The sequence below is a fragment of the Notolepis coatsorum genome (assembly GCF_963971535.1).
Source record: "Notolepis coatsorum genome assembly, chromosome: 5".
NCBI classification, from domain to species: domain Eukaryota; kingdom Metazoa; phylum Chordata; class Actinopteri; order Aulopiformes; family Paralepididae; genus Notolepis; species Notolepis coatsorum.
The window spans coordinates 91,810,520-91,830,421 of record NC_140169.1 but is presented as its reverse complement, the minus strand read 5'-3'; the positions used below and the strand labels follow the sequence as shown (position 1 = coordinate 91,830,421).

Sequence of the window (19,902 nt, the reverse complement as noted above, 5' to 3'; positions counted from 1 at the left end):
ATCTCCAGTACCTAGTGTACTCCATCAACAAATAAAAACAAATACACCCAGCACCTTGCCAGGCCCCGCCCTAGTGACGTACTATATAGCACTAGGCGTGGTCACCACTCGCTCATCCTCTATTTTCGTTTCCATCATAGCGGATGCTTGCACCCTTTGCAACTAGTTGTTATGAAAAGTTTAGAGAAATTACGCAATATTGAGTGCTTACCGGAGATTTGCCTACCCCTGGAATCTTCGCGGCATGTTCCAACGGCACGTCGGGTCTATCCTGATGTTTCCTCGTCTTGTGGTAGCAGATCGAGGGACAGCGTGCGAGGTTTGGCTATCGAGCCGGCTCGTACACAGGTAGGCCCTGTGTCATCAGGCATTAATGCTAGTGTTAGTAATGCTGGTTGTTTTGTTACACAACCGAGTTGTGTGTCGGTGCCAGGGGCGGGATGTTTTGGTGAACGTTCCTCTGAAGTGGACGTTTTCCAGGCGATCCTGGAGTGCGCTGCTAACACTAATGCTATAATGCTGGGTCACTGTTCTAATGTTCCCCGCCGTGGGATGTCACCGCTTTTCCCTCCTCTTAACCGGTTCACTGATGAAGGTCAGTCGGTAACTAATGTGGGGGGTTTTGCTGAGTCTTATTTACCCTTTTTACGGGTGAATGGGTTGACAACAGGGTGCAGGGCGGGTGTGCCGTGGCTAGATAGCCAGGTAGCATCGATCCTGTGCCCCGGCGGGGTTGAACGGTGTCCCACCCGGAAGCCGACACTTGAGAGCGAGTCGGCCCGGCGGGTGGCAGTATGGACTGATGAGAGTTATACTGCTACAGGATGGAATTTAGCGGCGGCCAGTGTTGTGGCTCAGCTGACTGTTTTTCTGTCCACATTAGCGTCGGGTAGTGGGGCTACAGGACCAGCCGACGCTGAAAACATTTTGCATGTTTTTGGTGTTATAGAGATCTTGACTCAGTCGCAAGCTGTAACTGCGGGGAGGATTAGGATGCTATCAACGCTTGTTAATAGGCATTTCTGGTTGGAGCAATCTCCTCTTGGGGAGGAAGAAAGGTTTCTTCTCCTCACGGCTCCTTTTTCCACAGAAGGACTCTTTGGTCGTTCTGCGGAGACGCAGGCGGTTGTTGACCTAGGTCCCACACCGCCTCACGCTATGAGGTTGGAGCACGGCCTCGTCAGCGACTGTGGCGAGGCCCTCGACAGGCGGCCACGTTTCCCCCGCCAGTGGTACCCTGGGCGGAGAGTCAACAGGGGTCCACAAGGCCGACAGCCTTGGCGGCCAAGGGATCGGCCATGTTGGATGTGCTCGGCTTGAAATATACAAGCCGTCGTCATTCTGCCGCGAGCAGCCCGCTCCCCGATCACTCCTTTCCCCGTCACCAGCGGAAAAGGGGCTCTGATCGTTTTCCTTTGGCTGCGGGCCGCGAACCTTCATTGAAGCGCATGCGGCCCCACGTTTTGCTTCTCATGGGGACAGGGGCTGACACCCAGTTGATGGCTGAGCCTGGGTCTGTCCGTGAGAATGTTGTGCTGTCACGTGGCTCCCGCGCCACACGTTGTGCGATTGGTGAGCCTGGTGTTATGGCTGCCACTATTGACAGTGGTCAGCAGGGGGACTCGAGGCCTCTTCGTAAGAATGCTCAGCACGGGTTACCCCGACCTCGCCTTCGCCAGGCGGGGTATCACGTTGATGCCTCCCACTCCCACGAGATCGGCAGTGGTCTGCAAAGAAGAGGCGCGCATGATTTGGGTGGTAGCAATATCACTGCAGGGCTACGGTGTGTAGGAACCCATGGGGTCCTCACGCCTTGCATGTCTGGCTGCAGAACAACTCCTCAGCATGCTCTGGAGGGGTGTTCAGTGGGGGAGCGTGTGTCAACTAGTTTGATGGCAGCTTCTCCCGTATCAAACCGGCTCTTTCTGTCGGGGTCCCCCCTTGGGTGCGAACGCCCTGTCCGCTTTGGCAGGTTCAGAGGCTATGCACATCGGGAGGGTCCGGGCCACCTATCTGCTGTTCCTTGCGGCCCAGCGTCAGTTGACGGCGGGTGCGCTCTGGGATTATTATCACATATGGCAACAAGAATGCCATTTGTTGGGATGGGTAGAGAGAACGTTGAGGCAGGTTTGGTGCAGACCCTATTGTCAGGGTCAGCAGCAGTGACAGCTCTGGCCGACGAGATCCAATCTCTGTTGGCGAAGCAGGCCGTAGTCGTGGTCCCGAGAGAGGACGCGATGTCAGGCATCTACTCCCGTTATTTTCTGGTGCCCAAAAAAACGGGAGGGGTCAGACCTATACTGGATCTGTCCGCGTTCAATCGTATGATTGTGGCGAGACCATTCAGGATGTTGACCATCAAACACCTGCTACTTGCTGTCAGGGTGGGAGACTGGTTCACCTCCATAGACCTGAAGGATGCGTATTTTCACATCCCGATTTTCCCTCCTCACAGGAAGTTCCTACGGTTCCTGTTTCAGGGCGTAGCGTACGAATACCAGAGGTTGCCGTTCGGCTACTCTCTGGCTCCCCGCACATTCACCAAGTGCGTAGAGACTGCGCTGGAGCCTCTACATCGTCAGGGGATACGAATTCTATTCTATCTCGACGACATGTTGCTCCTCAGCCGGTCGGAGGAGGTCGCCAGGTCTCATACCAGGCTGGTGGTGGAATTCCTCAACAGGCTGGGTTTTGCTGTGAACTGGAAGAAGAGTACGCCTCTTCCCAGTCAACAGGTGGAGTACTTGGGCTTGACTCTGAGGTCAAGACCCATGATTGTAACCCTCTCGGAGCAACGGAGGGTGTCTATCCTCCACGCGCTCGGGGGTTTCCGTCTTGGAAAGACGGTCACGGCGCTGCAGGTGATGCGCCTGCTCGGTATGATGGCATCTGCTCACGCTGTGGTCCCTCTTGGCCTCCTCTTCATGAGGAGGATACAGAGGTGGTTCTCCAGTATGAGAATAGACCCGGTGAGGGACAAATGCAAACGGTTGACGGTTCCTTTGTCGATATGGGGGGATCTCGCCAATTGGAGGAGGCCTGGTATCCTCACCAATGGGGTCCCCATGGGCAGCAGGCGTTCACACGTCACGGTCTTCACCGACGCTTCCCTCACGGGTTGGGGAGGGACGTGTCGGACCGACGCAGTGGGGGGCAGCTGGACGATCCATGCTGCCCGGTCTACCCCGCACATCAATGTGTTGGAATTGAAGGCGGTCCTCCTGGTCCTCAGACGGCTCGCCCACTTGGTGGTAGGCAAGCACGTTTTGGTCAGAACGGACAGTATGGCGGCAGCGGCGTATATCAACAGGCAGGGTGGAGTACGCTCCACCCGTCTGCACAGGGCGGCGGTCGAACTCTGGCTATGGGCATCTCGCAAGCTGCGCAGTCTGAGGGCGCTCCACATCCCTGGCAAGGAGAATGTGGGCACGGATATGATGTCACGGGGCGGTCCTCGTCACGACGAGTGGGAACTGCGCCCAGCCATAGTCAGGCAGATCTGGGATCGCTTCGGGGAAGCTTCAGTGGATCTGTTTGCGAGCAGACAATCTCACAAGTGCCCCTTGTGGTTCTCGATCAGCCGGGAAGACAATCCTCCCTTGGGGGTGGATGCCTTCTCGATGTATCCATGGCCGCCCGGGCTTCTGTACGCCTTTCCCCCCACACAACTGGTGAGTCAGTTGTTGGAGCGGGTACGGTGGGAGCACAGGACCGTGATCCTGGTTGCGCCGGACCGGGGCACAGCTGTGTGGTTCCCGGTCCTGATCCAGCTACTGGTAGCCCCGCCGTGGCCTGTTCCTTGGTTGGCGAGGGCCTTCTCTCAAGCATACGGGTCGCTGTATCAGCCCCCGGTGCTGGGCCAGCCTCTGATGGTTTGGCTGGTGAGAGGGTGAGTCTGGAGAGGATGGACCCTTCTGTGGTTGACACCATCCGGAATGCGCGTGCTCCCTCCACTATCACGCTTTACGCGGGTAGGTGGCGTATGTTCCAAGAGTGGTGTAAGGCGGGGGGCAGGGACCCGGTGTCCTGCCCCCTGGATGCTGTCCTTATTTTCCTTCAGTCTCTCCTTGGTAGACTGTCGGCTTCGATGGTGAGGGTATATGCGGCGGCTATATCCTCTTATCATGAGGGGTTTGAGGGTGTTGTATTGTTCAGCCACCCTCTTGTGAAGCGTTTCCTGCTTGGCATTCGACGCCTTAAGCCGGTGAAACGCTCTCTGGCTCCGAGCTGGGATCTTTAATTGGTCCTCGGTCGGTTGTCCATGGCCCCGTTTGAGCCTCTTGAGCAAGCGCCGTTGGAACAGCTGTCGTTCAAGACTGCGTTCTTGCTGGCCATCACCTCCGCTAAGCGCGTGGGTGAGCTTTGTGCTCTCTCGGTGCGGCCCAAGTGCCTGTCTATTCGTTCCGATAGCGGTGCCACTCTGCGGCCTAATCCAGCCTTCGTGCCGAAAAATATCCGGAGTTCTTTCCGCTCCAGGGATATTATGGTTCAGGCGTTTCATCCGCCTCCTCACGCTAGTGAGTTGGAGGCGGGCCTTCACCTGTCATGTCCGGTCCGGGCTTTGGGGATTTACCTCAGCCGTACTCAGGGCCTCAGGGCTACCGATCAGCTCTTTGTCTGTTACGGTGGCTCTCGTGCTGGTAAGGCACTGTCGAAACAGCGCCTGTCCCATTGGTTGTGCGAGGGCATTGCCCTTTGCTACACGTTGGCCGGGCTGGCTCCCCCTGGGGGCGTCAGGGCGCACTCCACTCGTGGGGTGGCGGCCTCTGCCGCCCTGCTGGGTGGTGCTTCGGTGGAGGACATCTGTGCTGCGGCTTCGTGGTCCTCACCGGGTCCCTTCGTAAGGTTTTACCTCATGGACATGACCGGGGGTTCTGTCTCCCAGGCGGTTCTGAGGTCTGGAACCTCTCCTGCTTCCCGTCCTTTGGTGGGGTAGCAGGGGTGTGTGGGTGTGGGCCACAATGTGTTGTGTCACACGTGGTTCCGCCTGTGCTGTGCGTTCAAGAGGTTCTAGTTCCCTCTTGTTCGCACTCGGGTGGAGTTGACTGCCGCCCCCTCTTCATTAGGAAGGATGGGGTGACGGGACTCCCCTCCCCCCTGATGTGGGCTTTCGGGTCCTCAGGGGGTGCATTTGTCGGTCCTCGCGTCTGCTCTGTCCCCATATCTCGATGGCGAAGAGCAGGACGCGATTCGCCAGTACGACTAATATAACAATAGGTTATGTATATAACCTAGTTATATGAGTACTCGCTGAGCATCCTGCTCTTAGCTTGCCCTGAGGTCCCTTGGGGAAACTTTTCTTTGGAAACGTTTTTTTCCGAGGAAGAGCGAGTGGTGACCACGCCTAGTGCTATATAGTACGTCACTAGGGCGGGGCCTGGCAGGTGCTGGGTGTATTTGTTTTTATTTGTTGATGGAGTACACTAGGTACTGGAGATGAGGTATATCTCGATGGCGAAGAGCAGGACGCTCAGCCAGTACTCATATAACTAGGTTATATACATAACCTATCGTTTTTGAGTTCCAGCTGAGAGGTAGGAGCTGGAAAACATAATGGTTCCATAGCCTGAAGTCTTATTTAGTACAGGTCCAAAGTTTATACCGATACAAATTTGGCATGATTATCCTAAACGGCCGTCCGCTCCCATTCATTCAGAGGCTCTCGTCAAAACAATGGACTTCTTCGTCTTCTTGTGTCACCTTCCCTCACTCTCAGCACGTGGTCACTTGTCCGAATGGCTTGTCAAACGACGCTCGCCATAGCTTAAACAAAAGGCTTAAGTGTGTTTGGCTGTCTGTCTTTGTATGTTGTTACTGTGTGCTCTTGTACAGTATTGTACTGTTTGATATGATGTTGTATGTAGTGTTCTGATATGATGTTGTATGTACTGTTTGATGATGTTGTATGAACTGTTTTGATATGATGTATGTACTGTTTTGATATGATATTGTATGAACTGTTTTGATATTTATGTTGTATCCCGTTGGATATTATGTTGTATGTACTGTTTTGATTTGATGTTGTATGTACTGTTTTGATATGATGTTGTATGTGCTGTTTGATTTGATGTTGTATGTACTGTTTGATTTGATGTTGTATGTACTGTTTTGATATGATGTTGTATGTGCTGTTTGATATGATGTTGTATGTGCTGTTTGATTTGATGTTGTATGTACTGTTTTGATATGATGTTGTATGTGCTGTTTGATTTGATGTTGTATGTACTGTTTTGATATGATGTTGTATGTGCTGTTTGATTTGATGTTGTATGCACTGTTTTGATATTATGTTGTATGTACTGTTTTGATTTGATGTTGTATGTACTGTTTTGATATGATGTTGTATGTGCTGTTTGATTTGATGTTGTATGTACTGTTTGATTTGATGTTGTATGTACTGTTTTGATATGATGTTGTATGTACTGTTTGATTTGATGTTGTATGAACTGTTTTGATATTATGTTGTATGTACTGTTTTGATTTGATGTTGTATGTACTGTTTTGATATTGAGAGATTTGGGGTGCTTTTTCAATGTATGTGATGTATAGATTGGGGGGAGAGGATCACAGCTAAAACGGTGATCGAAATGTGCATGGAAGACGGTGATAGAACGGTGACCAGTGGATTGAATACACTGCCAGCGAGGGTGTTTTGTTTTGCATTCCTTGGAAGAACACAGATAAGAGCGAGTGTACTGTAGGCCCAGAGCGAGGGAGAGGGGTGACCTCTTAATGAAACGTTTAATGGTGTGAAAGGTTATTAACGCAGTTGTCATGACAACGCAGCACATGACAACCAGAAAGGGGTGGGCTATCCTTGCTACGGCGAGGGTCTATAAGTCGAACGGTGTTTCCGGGTATAAGGCAGACTAGAATCTGACCGAGAGCGAGTAGGACTGAGATCACACAGACACTCTCTCCTCTCATTGAGAGGGGGGGGGGGAGGAAGGATGCCACATCATCGTTAGCTTCGGCTACCACGAGGATGGTCTTGGCTAACGAACAGGCCTGACCACTATTGGACTGAATAACAAAAGGACGATAGACGAACACACCGAAAGATCATTAGAATAGACTCTTCAAGGACGACACAATTTGATAACATCTGATAACATCTGATTATGAGGTTCTGTTTATAGCAATAAAACAACGCTTTTCCTCATAAGGTATCTCACGGTGTCGAAGTGTCGAATTCTTACGGAGGTGGAGAATTAGGATGGTTTATGGATTGCACTAACGGGGGAGATAAGGATCTTATCAACCGGTATCGGAGACGTCAGGACCATTAAAAGTACACAACGCAGAGGAATTGGATGGAGAGCCAAACAGACGAAGATGTGATACTGGCCAGTTTGATCAGGATCTTACAGTTGGTGCCGATGACAGCCGGATTTGCAAGAGATTAAAACAACGGGAGCAGTTGGTTGCCGAGAGATAAGAACAACGGAAAAAGACTGGTTGCCGAGAGATAAGAACAACGGAAAAAGACTTTTTCAATAATGGGACGACAGTGGACAACAGTCATCGTGTGTGGGAGAATCATGATCGAGCAAGGCCGGCCAGCCCTGGGAGAGAGCGGCGAGTCGAGCGGTCAGGAGGCGAACCAGCGCTGTAGGGGAAACAGCGCTCCGATCAAAAATGTGAGTTCACTGTGCACACGGTTGTTTTGATCTTTTAAGCCAAATAAAAACGAACAGATGTGCATCCGTAAACGTAAAAATGTCTAGTTCGACACAGAGAGCTGTATGCCAGCTGTAATAATATGAGCAGAGAGCCATGGTGAAAATCGAGGGTGTTATCTACAGAGAATGAAAAGCAAACGAGGCAGGCTGCACAGTTTTGGTTTAAGGAGGGTAAATGCGAGATGAGGAAAGGGGGGGTGGGACGCTTGAACCAGATCGAAAAATTGTTAATGGCGGGACTGTTTTCATAACAGAAGGAAAGTCGAAAGGAGATTGTACCAGTGTGTATTATGTCCGATCAGGCAAGAGTATTAGTCTGAGAAAGCATCCCCTGATAATGGATAGGAAAGAAAGGAAAAACAGCTGTGTTTTTAGGCCTTGGAAGGAAGGGCAGCGGCCGTTTGTTGAGAGAGTAGCCATTTGCACCGAGTCAAGATGGCCGCAAAGGAGCCACGAGGAGTTAACAACAGATAAAGAACCAGGAAGTGACACGTCAACTAAACCACCATAGAGGAGTAGGTCGCCACCTAGTGGCGGAGAGGGGGTAGTGCTGGAGAGTTTTCATTACCCATAGGGGAATATTTAGATATAGGCCTGTACTACCATCTAGTGGCGGAGTGGGGGAGTGATTCAATAGTCAATCTAATGAGCACAGAGAGTGGATTATTATTATAATAATAATATTAGATATAGAGTTTAATTATACAATGGATTAAATAAGAATTGCACAGAAAGATGGTGCAGTTATTTGAATGGGTAAATTATAGAATAAAGAGGGAGTTAGAATTCCAGTGGGGCCTTCTCACACCTAATAGATAGGCAGGGTCTTCAGAAGACACGTCACCAGAAGAACTGGCGCGCGCTGGGGGTCAAACTGGGATGAAGAGTTGCACGGAGTGGGTATCGGAAACTGCAAGTGTCATGCCGGAAGACAACAAACAGGGAACCGCCCTGTAAGATAGATAATAGGTGTGGAGAAGGTGGTAGACGAATAGCAAAACAAGGGAAGTCGAATGTACAGACGACTGCCGGTGTTGTGTTTCTGCTTTCAAGGGGGGAATGACACCGACAGCGATGGAGATGGCCAGGAGACAGACTGGAGGAGGAGGAAGCCGCAGGGGCCAGGCACGGCAGCCTGGTACACAGATCGTCCACGACGAGAGAGAGGAGACGGCGGCGGTGGAGGAGCAGATGTGGAGGGGACAGCCAGAGACACTGAGCAGTAGCAGACCAGGGGAGACATTTTTGCATAGGGGACCGCGCCCTGGGAGGGGGACCAGCTCAGGAAAGGAGCCGTCACTGAAAGGGGCCCTTGCCCTAGAAGACGGGACCGGCCCAAGATGGGAGGTGTACTGTAAGAGGGAAGGGAGCGCTCTGATTTGGACGTGGGGTACCTAATAGGGGGGCCGAAGGGTTTTAGGTGTGTCGTCTGAAAAGTTGCAATCTGTGTTTTTCTCTGCCTCTCTCTCTCTCTCTCTCCTCCATGACTGTTATTTATCCTTTCTGGTTTAGGTGTGATGCGGGTAATGGAAAACAAAAGGAAAACAGCAGACGGCGGGGCCCTAATTGTTATGAGTCTATTTTTGTGTATAATTAATTGAAAAAACCAAGTAGTCTTATGATTCTGAAGGTTGATTAAGAATCAAAGGGGGGAATGAGAGATTTGGGGTGCTTTTTCAATGTATGTGATGTATAGATTGGGGGGAGAGGATCACAGCTAAAACGGTGATCGAAATGTGCATGGAAGACGGTGATAGAACGGTGACCAGTGGATTGAATACACTGCCAGCGAGGGTGTTTTGTTTTGCATTCCTTGGAAGAACACAGATAAGAGCGAGTGTACTGGAGGCCCAGAGCGAGGGAGAGGGGTGACCTCTTAATGAAACGTTTAATGGTGTGAAAGGTTATTAACGCAGTTGTCATGACAACGCAGCACATGACAACCAGAAAGGGGTGGGCTATCGTTGCTACGGCGAGGGTCTATAAGTCGAACGGTGTTTCCGGGTGTAAGGCAGACTAGAATCTGACCGAGAGCGAGTAGGACTGAGATCACACAGACACTCTCTCCTCTCATTGAGAGGGGGGGGGGGGGGAGGAAGGATGCCACATCATCGTTAGCTTGGGCTACCACGAGGATGGTCTTGGCTAACGAACAGGCCTGACCACTATTGGACTGAATAACAAAAGGACGATAGACGAACACACCGAAAGATCATTAGAATAGACTCTTCAAGGACGACACAATTTGATAACATCTGATAACATCTGATTATGAGGTTCTGTTTATAGCAATAAAACAACGCTTTTCCTCATAAGGTATCTCACGGTGTCGAAGTGTCGAATTCTTACGGAGGTGGAGAATTAGGATGGTTTATGGATTGCACTAACGGGGGAGATAAGGATCTTATCAACCGGTATCGGAGACGTCAGGACCATTAAAAGTACACAACGCAGAGGAATTGGATGGAGAGCCAAACAGACGAAGACGTGATACTGGCCAGTTTGATCAGGATCGTACAATATGATGTTGTATGTGCTGTTTGATTTGATGTTGTATGTACTGTTTGATTTGATGTTGTATGAACTGTTTTGATATGATGTTGTATGTACTGTTTTGATATGTTGTATGTACTGTTTTGATATGTTGTATGTACTGTTTTGATATGTTGTATGTACTGTTTTGATATTTACGTTGTATCCTGTTGGATATTATGTTGTATGTATTGTTTGATTTTATGTTGTATGAACTGTTTTGATATGATGTTGTATGAACTGTTTTTATATTATGTTGTATGTCGTTTTTTGATATTGAATGAATGAATGAATGAATGAATGAATGAATGAATGAATGAATGAATGAATGAATGAATGAATGAATGAATGAATTTATTCACACACACACAATATATTACATATACATATCTTCATGGTGAGAACATCATCGTCGAGATTGTGTGCGTGTGCCAGGTCTCCCAAGAAGCTAATTGATATTGATTGATATGATGTTGTATGTACTGTTTGATATGATGTTGTATGTACTGTTTGATATGATGTTGTATGTACTGTTTGAAATGATGTTGTATGTAGTGTTTTGATATGGTGTTGTATTTACTGTTTTGATATGATGTATGTACTGTTTTGATATGATGTTGTATTAACTGTTTTGATATGGTGTTGTATGTAGTGTTTTGATATGGTGTTGTATTTACTGTTTTGATATGATGTATGTACTGTTTTGATATGGTGTTGTATTTACTGTTTTGATATGATGTATGTACTGTTTTGATATGATGTTGTATTAACTGTTTTGATATGATGTTGTATGTACTGTTTTGATATGATGATGTATGTACTGTTTTGATATGATGTTGTATGAACTGTTTTGATATGATGTTGTATGTAGTGTTTTGATATGTTGTTGTATGTACTGTTTTGATATGATGATGTATGTACTGTTTTGATATGATGTTGTATGAACTGTTTTGATATGATGTTGTATGAACTGTTTTGATATGGTGTTGTATGTACTGTTTTAATATGATGGTGTATGTACTGTTTGGATATTATGATGTACTGTTTTGATATGTTGTTGTATGTACTGTTTTGATATGTTGTTGTATGTACTGTTTTGATATGATGTTGTATGTACTGTTTTTATATGATGTTGTTATCTGATGAGTACAATGCTGTGAGAAGTAATTTGCCGCTGGGGACAATAAAGTCCAAGTATCTTGCCTCATGCAATAAGGTGGTGTCCCTATCACGTCTGGAGGGAGCAGAGGAAAGAGAGAGGGTGCTGGGGGCTGGTGGGGGAGATGGATGGAGAGAGAGAGTAGGAGAAGGGGGAGGGGAGAGTGGCAGCTGAACAGTGAAAGGAAAGGAATAACACAGTCCCCGGGGCCAGGACAGGGAACGGCCCTGATGCAAATTAATTGTGGACATGCATTGGAAATTAGCTTTGGTATTTGCGAAGGCACAGCTGTCATTTATTTTTTCTCTCTGAAGTGTCCATTTGAATTGGAATTAGATTATTTGGTCTCCAACGGCCCAATGGTCTCTTATTGGGAAATGGGTCTTGGGTTTTGTTTGAGATTGGAAAGTGTAAAACATGTCCTTGTAGCTTAGTAAATAATTGTTCAAGACTTGTTTTTTAGGCTAGTCTGCTCTCTGTGGACTTGAATATCAGCCGGGACGTTCCACACATGGGAACAATCAATACGATTGAATCCAGATCTGATATGCTCTCCCCTTTTTAAAGTCCAGCTGAAATAAGATGTACATTTAGAACAATATTACTAATGAACATTGTTATTAAGAATATATGATATGATATGATATGATATTTGCATTTATAATGCGCCCCCCAACCAATTCATACATCGGTCCAGGGCGCAGCCCGGGGGAAAAAGAATACGAATAAATAGACAGGACAAAGAAAATGGAACCAGGCAGACGGACAGGCAGAGAACATAAGAACACCTCAGACACACAACACAACAGCAAAGTAATATAATATAATATTAAGTCGTTTTTTGGTTATGTTTTGTATTTGCCTAAAGGAGTGCTCACTTCAGACACAAATATCCATGTCAATATGGCCTAACAGTGATTTGATTGGTTGTTCACTTTGACTGTTGACATTTTGATTAGCTGAATTAAAATAATCCCATCGTGTGGCAAACAAATCAAACTGCTCACCACAGCTAAAACCCGCTGGTAACTAAAAACACTAAATACATCAAAAAAATGTATTACGCACTTTGCTAGTAATATACTGTGCCTATATATATTACTACTTACTATCCTATAATAATGTCTATACTACTATGCACTCAAGCGTGTAGCACTCAAGTTTGACACTGCTTGACAAACAATACCACTTACCCTTAGCTGCCAGAGTTGTACCCGTCCTGCTGACTTACGTAAAGAACTTGTTATCCAAGTGGCTTTGGATAAAAGCGTCAGCTAAATTACTAAATGTAAATGTAAATGTACGACTGCAGTGAGACAGGGAGGGCACATTATTTTCCCACAATGGCAATATCTCATAGATTAACTGAGTCAGAGTTATACACTTTGATAACCTATATATAAATTATAGTGTGGAGTGGGGGTACTGTGTGTGTATATATATATTAGAATAGATTAGATTAGATTAAATATATTGTCATTATACAGCACAAGTACAGTACAACGGAAATAGGTTTGGCATCCAACCAGAGTGCAAATGTAACAGTAAAGTGCAGTAGTAATATACAATATACAAGTGATTAAACTGGGTATAAAATATATAAATTAGTACTTGTGACAGAGTGGGTCTGTCACTGACGCCGGGGCAGCACGCACGCACACATACACACAACATTTCACTCATCATATACATTCATACATAATCAAATATGCATACAAACCATTAATCTAAGCATACATGCATTTATACATACATTCATATATCCATTCATACATATATTTATTTATTGTGTTGTGTATATGTATTTATTTATTGGGTTGTGGGGGTATTTGGTGTTGGAGGTTGTTTTTAGATAATGTGTGTATAGGAAACGGTAATTCAATTGATGTGTAGCACCTGTTTAGTCTTGTTAATTAATTATGTGTGGCACCTGTGGAGGGGGAGGAGTGCAGGTGTCATGAGGGCTGCGTGCCCAAGGTTCTGGTTTCTTGCCCTGCACCAGTTACACTGTATGTGACTGAGGGAAGTGCCGTATGTGTATTGTTAGTCTGTTTGTCTCTGTGGTGGTGCTTCACCAGATAACGGTTGCAAAATGGGTAACTAGGGAAGCGCCACCCAGTAAGTGTTTTGTCTATCAGATGCCGTTATTGTGGAACGCATCTGATAGACTGCAGAGGTAGTATAGTTTAGTTATTTATTTTGTTTATGTCACTTGTTATGAAATGTCACCTCTGCACCTTGGAGGCTGGGAAATAAAACAACACCAAGACCATTTTTCCGACTACGCCATTGTTTGTGGGAGTTTTTTGAGGAGTCTAGAAAGAACCCCGTCACAGTACTACTGAGTGTAGTGCTAATCAGGTGTATGTACAGAGTTGTAATATTAATATGTACAGTGATACAGGTATAAAGACAGTATCGTAGTAGTCATACTGGCCAGCAGTGTAACTAGAGAGTACTGTAGGTAAGGGATATGTACAGGATATGTACATATGCGGTATATACAGCACTAATGTGCATGCTATCATACAGAGTATATGGGTAGACTATAGTATGATGTGGGCAGTTAAAATAATTATGATCACTATGATTACAGTGTAGGGCAGTTGTAGACAGTGAAAGCAGTAGGTAGGTATAAATTGAGTATATAGGCAACAAAGTTCACAAGTCTTACAGTATGGGTAACAGAGCCTAGGGTATATAGGCAATGGAGTCAGAGTTCAGAGTCTATATGGTATCGGGGCGGGGGCTGTCATCATGGTACATCGTTCAGGAAGATGACGGCTGAGGGAAAGAAGCTGTGTCTGAGTCTGCTTGACTTGGAGCGGAGGTTGCAGGGAGTGTCACACCGGTGATGCGTTGGGCGGTTCTCACCACCCTCTGCAGTGCTTTCCGGTCTGAGGCCGTGCAGTTGCCGTACCAGACTGTGACGCAGGTGGTGTGCAGGGCCGCCTCAGGGGGTGTGCGAGCAGTGCGGTCGCACAGGGCCTCGCGGGAAGCGGGGCCTCGCAAAAAAAAATTAAAAATTAAAAATTTATTTTAAATAATCTTTTTTGCAAGGCCCCCCTTCCCGCGAGGCCCTTTTTCATCACATACCTAAAATCTAGTTTTGCTTATATGCTTATATATTTCACATTAGACACGTTTGTAGAATGTGTCTGACTTGTTCCGGGCTCTGCGGCTCTGCAGATATACTATTGGAGCTCTGTGGCTCTGCAGCAGATATACTATTGGTTTCAACGAGGGGAGGGGTTACAGGTAAGGTAGTCTCTCTCTCTCTCTCTCTCTCTCTCTCTCTCTCTCTCTCTCTCTCTCTCTCTCTCTCTATCTCTCTCTCTCTCTCTCTCTCTGTACCACAGACTCTCTCTGTCTGGATCATCACAGACTCTCTCTCTCTCTCTCTCTCTCTCTCTCTCTCTCTCTCTCTCTCTCTCTCTCTCTCTCTCTCTCTCTCTCTCTCTGGCCTTGCTCTGGTGGAGGGTGTGCCACTATGTGTGTGCCATCATGTTAACGTTAGCCTCAGTTAAACCTTGCGACGCCTTTTAGATGAAGCTGTGTTCTGAGGTGTCCTGTGTTCTGAGCTGTGTTCTGAGCTGTGTGCTGAGCTGTGTTCTGCATGTGTTCTGTGTTCTGAGATGTGTGCTGAGCTGTGTTCTGCATGTGTTCTGTGTTCTGAGGTGTCCTGTGTTCTGAGCTGTGTTCTGAGCTGTGTTCTGTGCTGTGTTCTGCATGTGTTCTGTGTTCTGAGCTGTGTTCTGAGCTGTGTTCTGAGCTGTGTTCTGAGATGTGTTCTGTGTTCTGAGCTGTGTTCTAAGCTGTGTTGTGTTCTGAGCTGTGTTCTGAGCTTATATAGTGCTTTTACTAACTATTAGGGCTGCAACGATTAGTCGACATAATCGACGACGTCGATTATAAAAAATCGTCGACAAGAAATTGTTGCGTCGATTAGTCATTAATAACCTATCTTTGTGAGAGTGGCTTCTCAGGGTTCCAGACAACATCATAACATGATGATCCCATAGCAAATTTTGGACATTGAAAACATTGTTCCCCTGCAGGAGATGATGATCAGACTAGACACACAATACATTACACACGCACTCCTCTCACTCACACACAGCGATCAGAGTAAGACACACACATACACACTCCTCTCACTCACACACAGCGATCAGAGTAAGACACACACACATACACACTCCTCTCACTCACACACAGCGATCAGAGTAAGACACACACACATTCACACTCCTCTCTCTCACACACAGCGATCAGAGTAAGACACACACATACACACTCCTCTCACTCACACACAGCGATCAGAGTAAGACACACACACATTCACAGTCACTCCTCTCTCTCACACACAGCAATCAGAGTAAGACACACACACATTCACACTCCTCTCTCTCACACACAGCGATCAGAGTAAGACACACACACATTCACACTCCTCTCTCTCTCACACAGCGATCAGAGTAAGACACACACACATTCACACTCCTCTCACTCACACACAGCGATCAGAGTAAGACACACACACATTCACACTCCTCTCACTCACACACAGCGATCAGAGTAAGACACACACACATACACAAATTACACAGTACACACCTCTCACTCACACAGTGATCAGAGTAAGACACACACACAAATTACACAGTACACACACTCCTCTCACTCACACAGCGATCAGAGTAAGACACACACACATACACACACGGACTCCTCTCACACACAGCAAACAAAAGACCTAGAAGTCTGTCTGATCTGACTCATCCCCCTCTCCCCTTACAGCTGTTCCACGTCACCCTCCTGGTCCTGGACCAAGTTACAGCCCCATCAGCCGCGGTGCTGGGGGCAGATGCTGCTAGTTATTTCTTTTTTATTATTCTTTTTTTAGTTATTTAAAGTACACTTCCACTTTAATTTGTATTATTTAATTTATTTATCTTGTTATGAGTGATTGCTGTATTGTTCTTCAAATACATTTTCATTTAAAGTGGCTTAAGATCCAAATTCAAATGTTTCATGAGTCATTATTTTAATTTGCTATGGGATCATCATGTTATGATGTTGTTGTTTGGTCCTGACAAGAGTCTCAAAGTCTGGGGTGATGGTAGACAAGCAACTCTGAGGTCATGCTCAATGTCCAATCTGTTCCTCTGCTCTGTCTTCAGCTGGACCAGAGCTGAGAAGCCACTTTCACAAAGATAGGTCGTTTAAAAAAAAATTATATCCTTTTTTTTATTTTTATTTTTTTGTTTACATAATTGGTTTTCGATTAGTCGACTAATCGAAAAAATAATCGACAGATTAGTCGACTACCAAATTAGTCATTAGTTGCAGCCCTACTAACTATTATATTTCTCTCTCCTCTGGTCAGGGGCATTGCCGGGTCTGTGCAGCAATAACACTGTATATTGACTGTAGAACGGGAGCTCTCTTTTGCTCTCTCGCTCTCTCTCTCTCTTGCTATGTGTTGACTGTATCATGCCCAGCCTCGGGCAGCGCTATTATTTAAGAATATGTTGACTGTATGAAAAAAAATAAAAAGATTTATATACTTTTTTTTTTTTTTTTTTTTTTCACCTTTAGGGGGGGGGGGGGGGGGGGCTCGCGTTTAAATCTTGCACAGGGCCTCGCATTTCCCCCAGGCGGCCCTGGTGGTGTGAGTATGCTTTCAATGGTGCACCGGTAAAAGTTCACCAGAATCTGAGGTGAGCTTTTCCTCAGAAAGAAGAGGCGCTGGTGAGCCTTCATGACCAGTGCTGAGGTGTTGAGGTTCCAAGAGAGGTCCTCAGAGATGTGGACTCCCAGGAATTTGAAGCTGGAGACATATATATATATTAGGGCTGTCTCCGACTAAGGATTTGGATAGTCGACTATGATTGGATGAAATGCCGTTAGTCGACTATTAGTCGGCTTAAAAAAATAAGTAGATTCTTTTTTTATCATTCCATTTGGGCTGTGGGGGGCGGGGCTTAATGTCTGAAGGAGTAGACGGAAGGCTTCTTGTCCTCTGCAAAAGCATGCAATTGGTCCACTGATGGATACATCTTGATATTTGTCTAGTCTAGTGTGTTCATTAGACGGGTGAAATCCTCTTTCAGTGCCTCTGTGCCTGTTTTCGTAGGCAGTTAGCCTCTGGTATGTGTGCCATTAGCGTTAGCCACGCTTCTAGGCCTCTTTTCTTTTGGAAAGAATGATATAAACAAAAAAATATATATATATATTTTTTTGTATTCGACTAAGAGGTTGGCCAGTCGACTACGGCTCCTTTCGACCGATTAGTCGACTATTCGACTAATAGGGGTCAGCCTATGGGTATTGGGTGGGAGGCAGTTCTGTGTGTGTCTCTCTCTCTTTGGGTGTGTGGGTGTGTATGTATGTGTGTGTGTGTGTGTGTGTGTGTGTGTGTGTGTGTGTATCTCTGTGTGTGTGTGCGTGTGAGAGAGAGTCTAGACAGTAACAAGCTTTGACCTGCTGACCTGATGATATATTACACACTATATGGTGGCTGAAGACCCACCCCAGTCTGACATCTAGTGGCCAGACGCTGCATTGTAGAACACACACACACACACACACACGCACCCACGCACGCACGCACGCACACACGCATGCACGCACGCACAAACGCACAAACGCACGCACGCACGCACGCACGCACGCACGCACGCACGCACGCACGCACGCACACACACACACACACACACACACACACACACACACACACACACACACACACACACACACACACACACACACACACACACACATACATACAGAAACACGCATTCATCTTTTTACATATACATTGAAACACTAAGCTAAAGTAAATAACGAAGTTTGATGCCTACCCTATGTCCAGGGTCGATGAGATGATCAAGCGCCTGGGCCAGGCCTGCTTCATTACAACGCTGGACCTAACAAAGGGGTACTGGCAGGTTCCCCTATAGCCCTAATTCATAATCTTAACCATAATGTTACCCTAACCTTAACCATAACGTTAATTTAACTGCAAAAGCCACATAAGTGGCAGCGCTACAACCTCAGAAAAGGGCTTTTTGTAGTTCATAGGAAACGTGTGTGTGCGTGTGTGTAAGTGTAGGTGTGTGTGTGTGTGTGTGTGTGTGTGTGTGCATGTGCGTGTGCGTGTGCGTGTGCGTGGGGGGGGGGGGGGGGGGGGGGGGTGGGGGGGGTAGGGGAACCTGCCAGTACCTATTCGATGGGTCAGCACTGCGTCCGGTTCCGATTTGGCTGCAACAGGAGGAGGGGAGAGAGAGAAGAACACATCGCGGGGCCACCCATTTTTTAAGAAGATTGATGTGGTATACCTTGGTGAGGCGTCTTCGTCCCCGTAGTCGTACTCGGTAGTTGACCTCGCACTCTTTCCATGATCTCATACAATCTGTTCCACTTCGCCAGAAACGTGCACTCTGAAGTGGCGACGAGGACAATCACTCTGTCACCGCCGGGGGCGAACTCTCGGGGTTGTAGACTCGTGCTTGTGCCCTCTGGGCTGCCACCATGTGTTTTCTCACCATTGGCCAAATGGTTTCCATTCTCTCTCTCTCTCACCTCCTCGACATGTTCCACCATGGTTCGATGGGGTGACGGCTGGTGTTCCCAAGCCTCCTTTGGCGAGGTCCAACATCCCTCAGGGTTTTCGGCCATAAAGTAGCTTGAAGGGTGAGAAGCCTGTAGACGCGTGTGAGGGCTGACCCCTATTAGTCGAATAGTCGACTAATCGATCTAAAGGAGCTGTAGTCGACAGCCAACCTCTTAGTCGAATGCAAACAAAAATAAAAATGGATTATAATATTTATTTATTTATTTATTTTTATCATTCTTTCCAAATTTTTTCTTTTTTTTCCAGTTTTTTTTTTCATAGTCGACTATCGGCTAATTTCGGCCAATCAAAGTCGACTATCCAAATCCTTAGTCGGGTACAGCCCTGAGACCTCCCTAATAGAAAACAATAGAAACGGGAGCAGCTGGTCCCAGTTCCTTCCATCCGCCTCCATTGCCTTCTTGAGCATCTGCTTGAGGGTTTGGTTGAACCTCTCCACCAAGCCGTCTGTCTGGGGATGATACACAGATGTTCTCAATTGCGTTACCTTTACCTTCATCAGCCGACAGAGGTCCTTCATGATCCGTGACATAAACGGTGTGCCTTGGTCTGACAGTATCTCGTCTGGCAGGCCGACCCGAGAACACGGCATCATTAGCTCCCGGGCCAATTCCCTTGGTGGCCATGGTCGCTTCGGGATACCTGGTGGTGTAGTCGAGAATGACTAATGCAGTATATTGGTGGCCTCGATCGCTCTTCGGCAGGGGTCCCACCAGGTCCATCGTGATTGTTGAATATAGAGGGTGTATGTATGGTTGTAACTGACTGTAATTGCTCTCTACTGCCCTCATGACTGCATGTATATCTGTGTCCACTGGAGGGCGCTGTAGGCGGAGCGTCTACTGTCTACACCAGGTTGGGACTATATAAACCTTGGTTCCCTCCTACTG

General features: G+C 47.0%; 1 protein-coding gene across 1 annotated transcript in view; it reads right to left on the bottom strand.

Moving 5' to 3' along the window:
* The window catches only part of LOC311228272 (clavesin-2-like), a gene marked incomplete at both ends in the record, with an annotated part of 76,922 nt that extends 57,318 nt beyond the window's left edge, over positions 1 to 19,604 (bottom strand). The window contains 1 exon segment of the mRNA XM_084314180.1: positions 19,506 to 19,604. Coding sequence (XP_084170306.1) covers positions 19,506 to 19,604 — 99 coding nt within the window.
* Between the last annotated feature and the right edge of the window lie 298 nt (positions 19,605 to 19,902).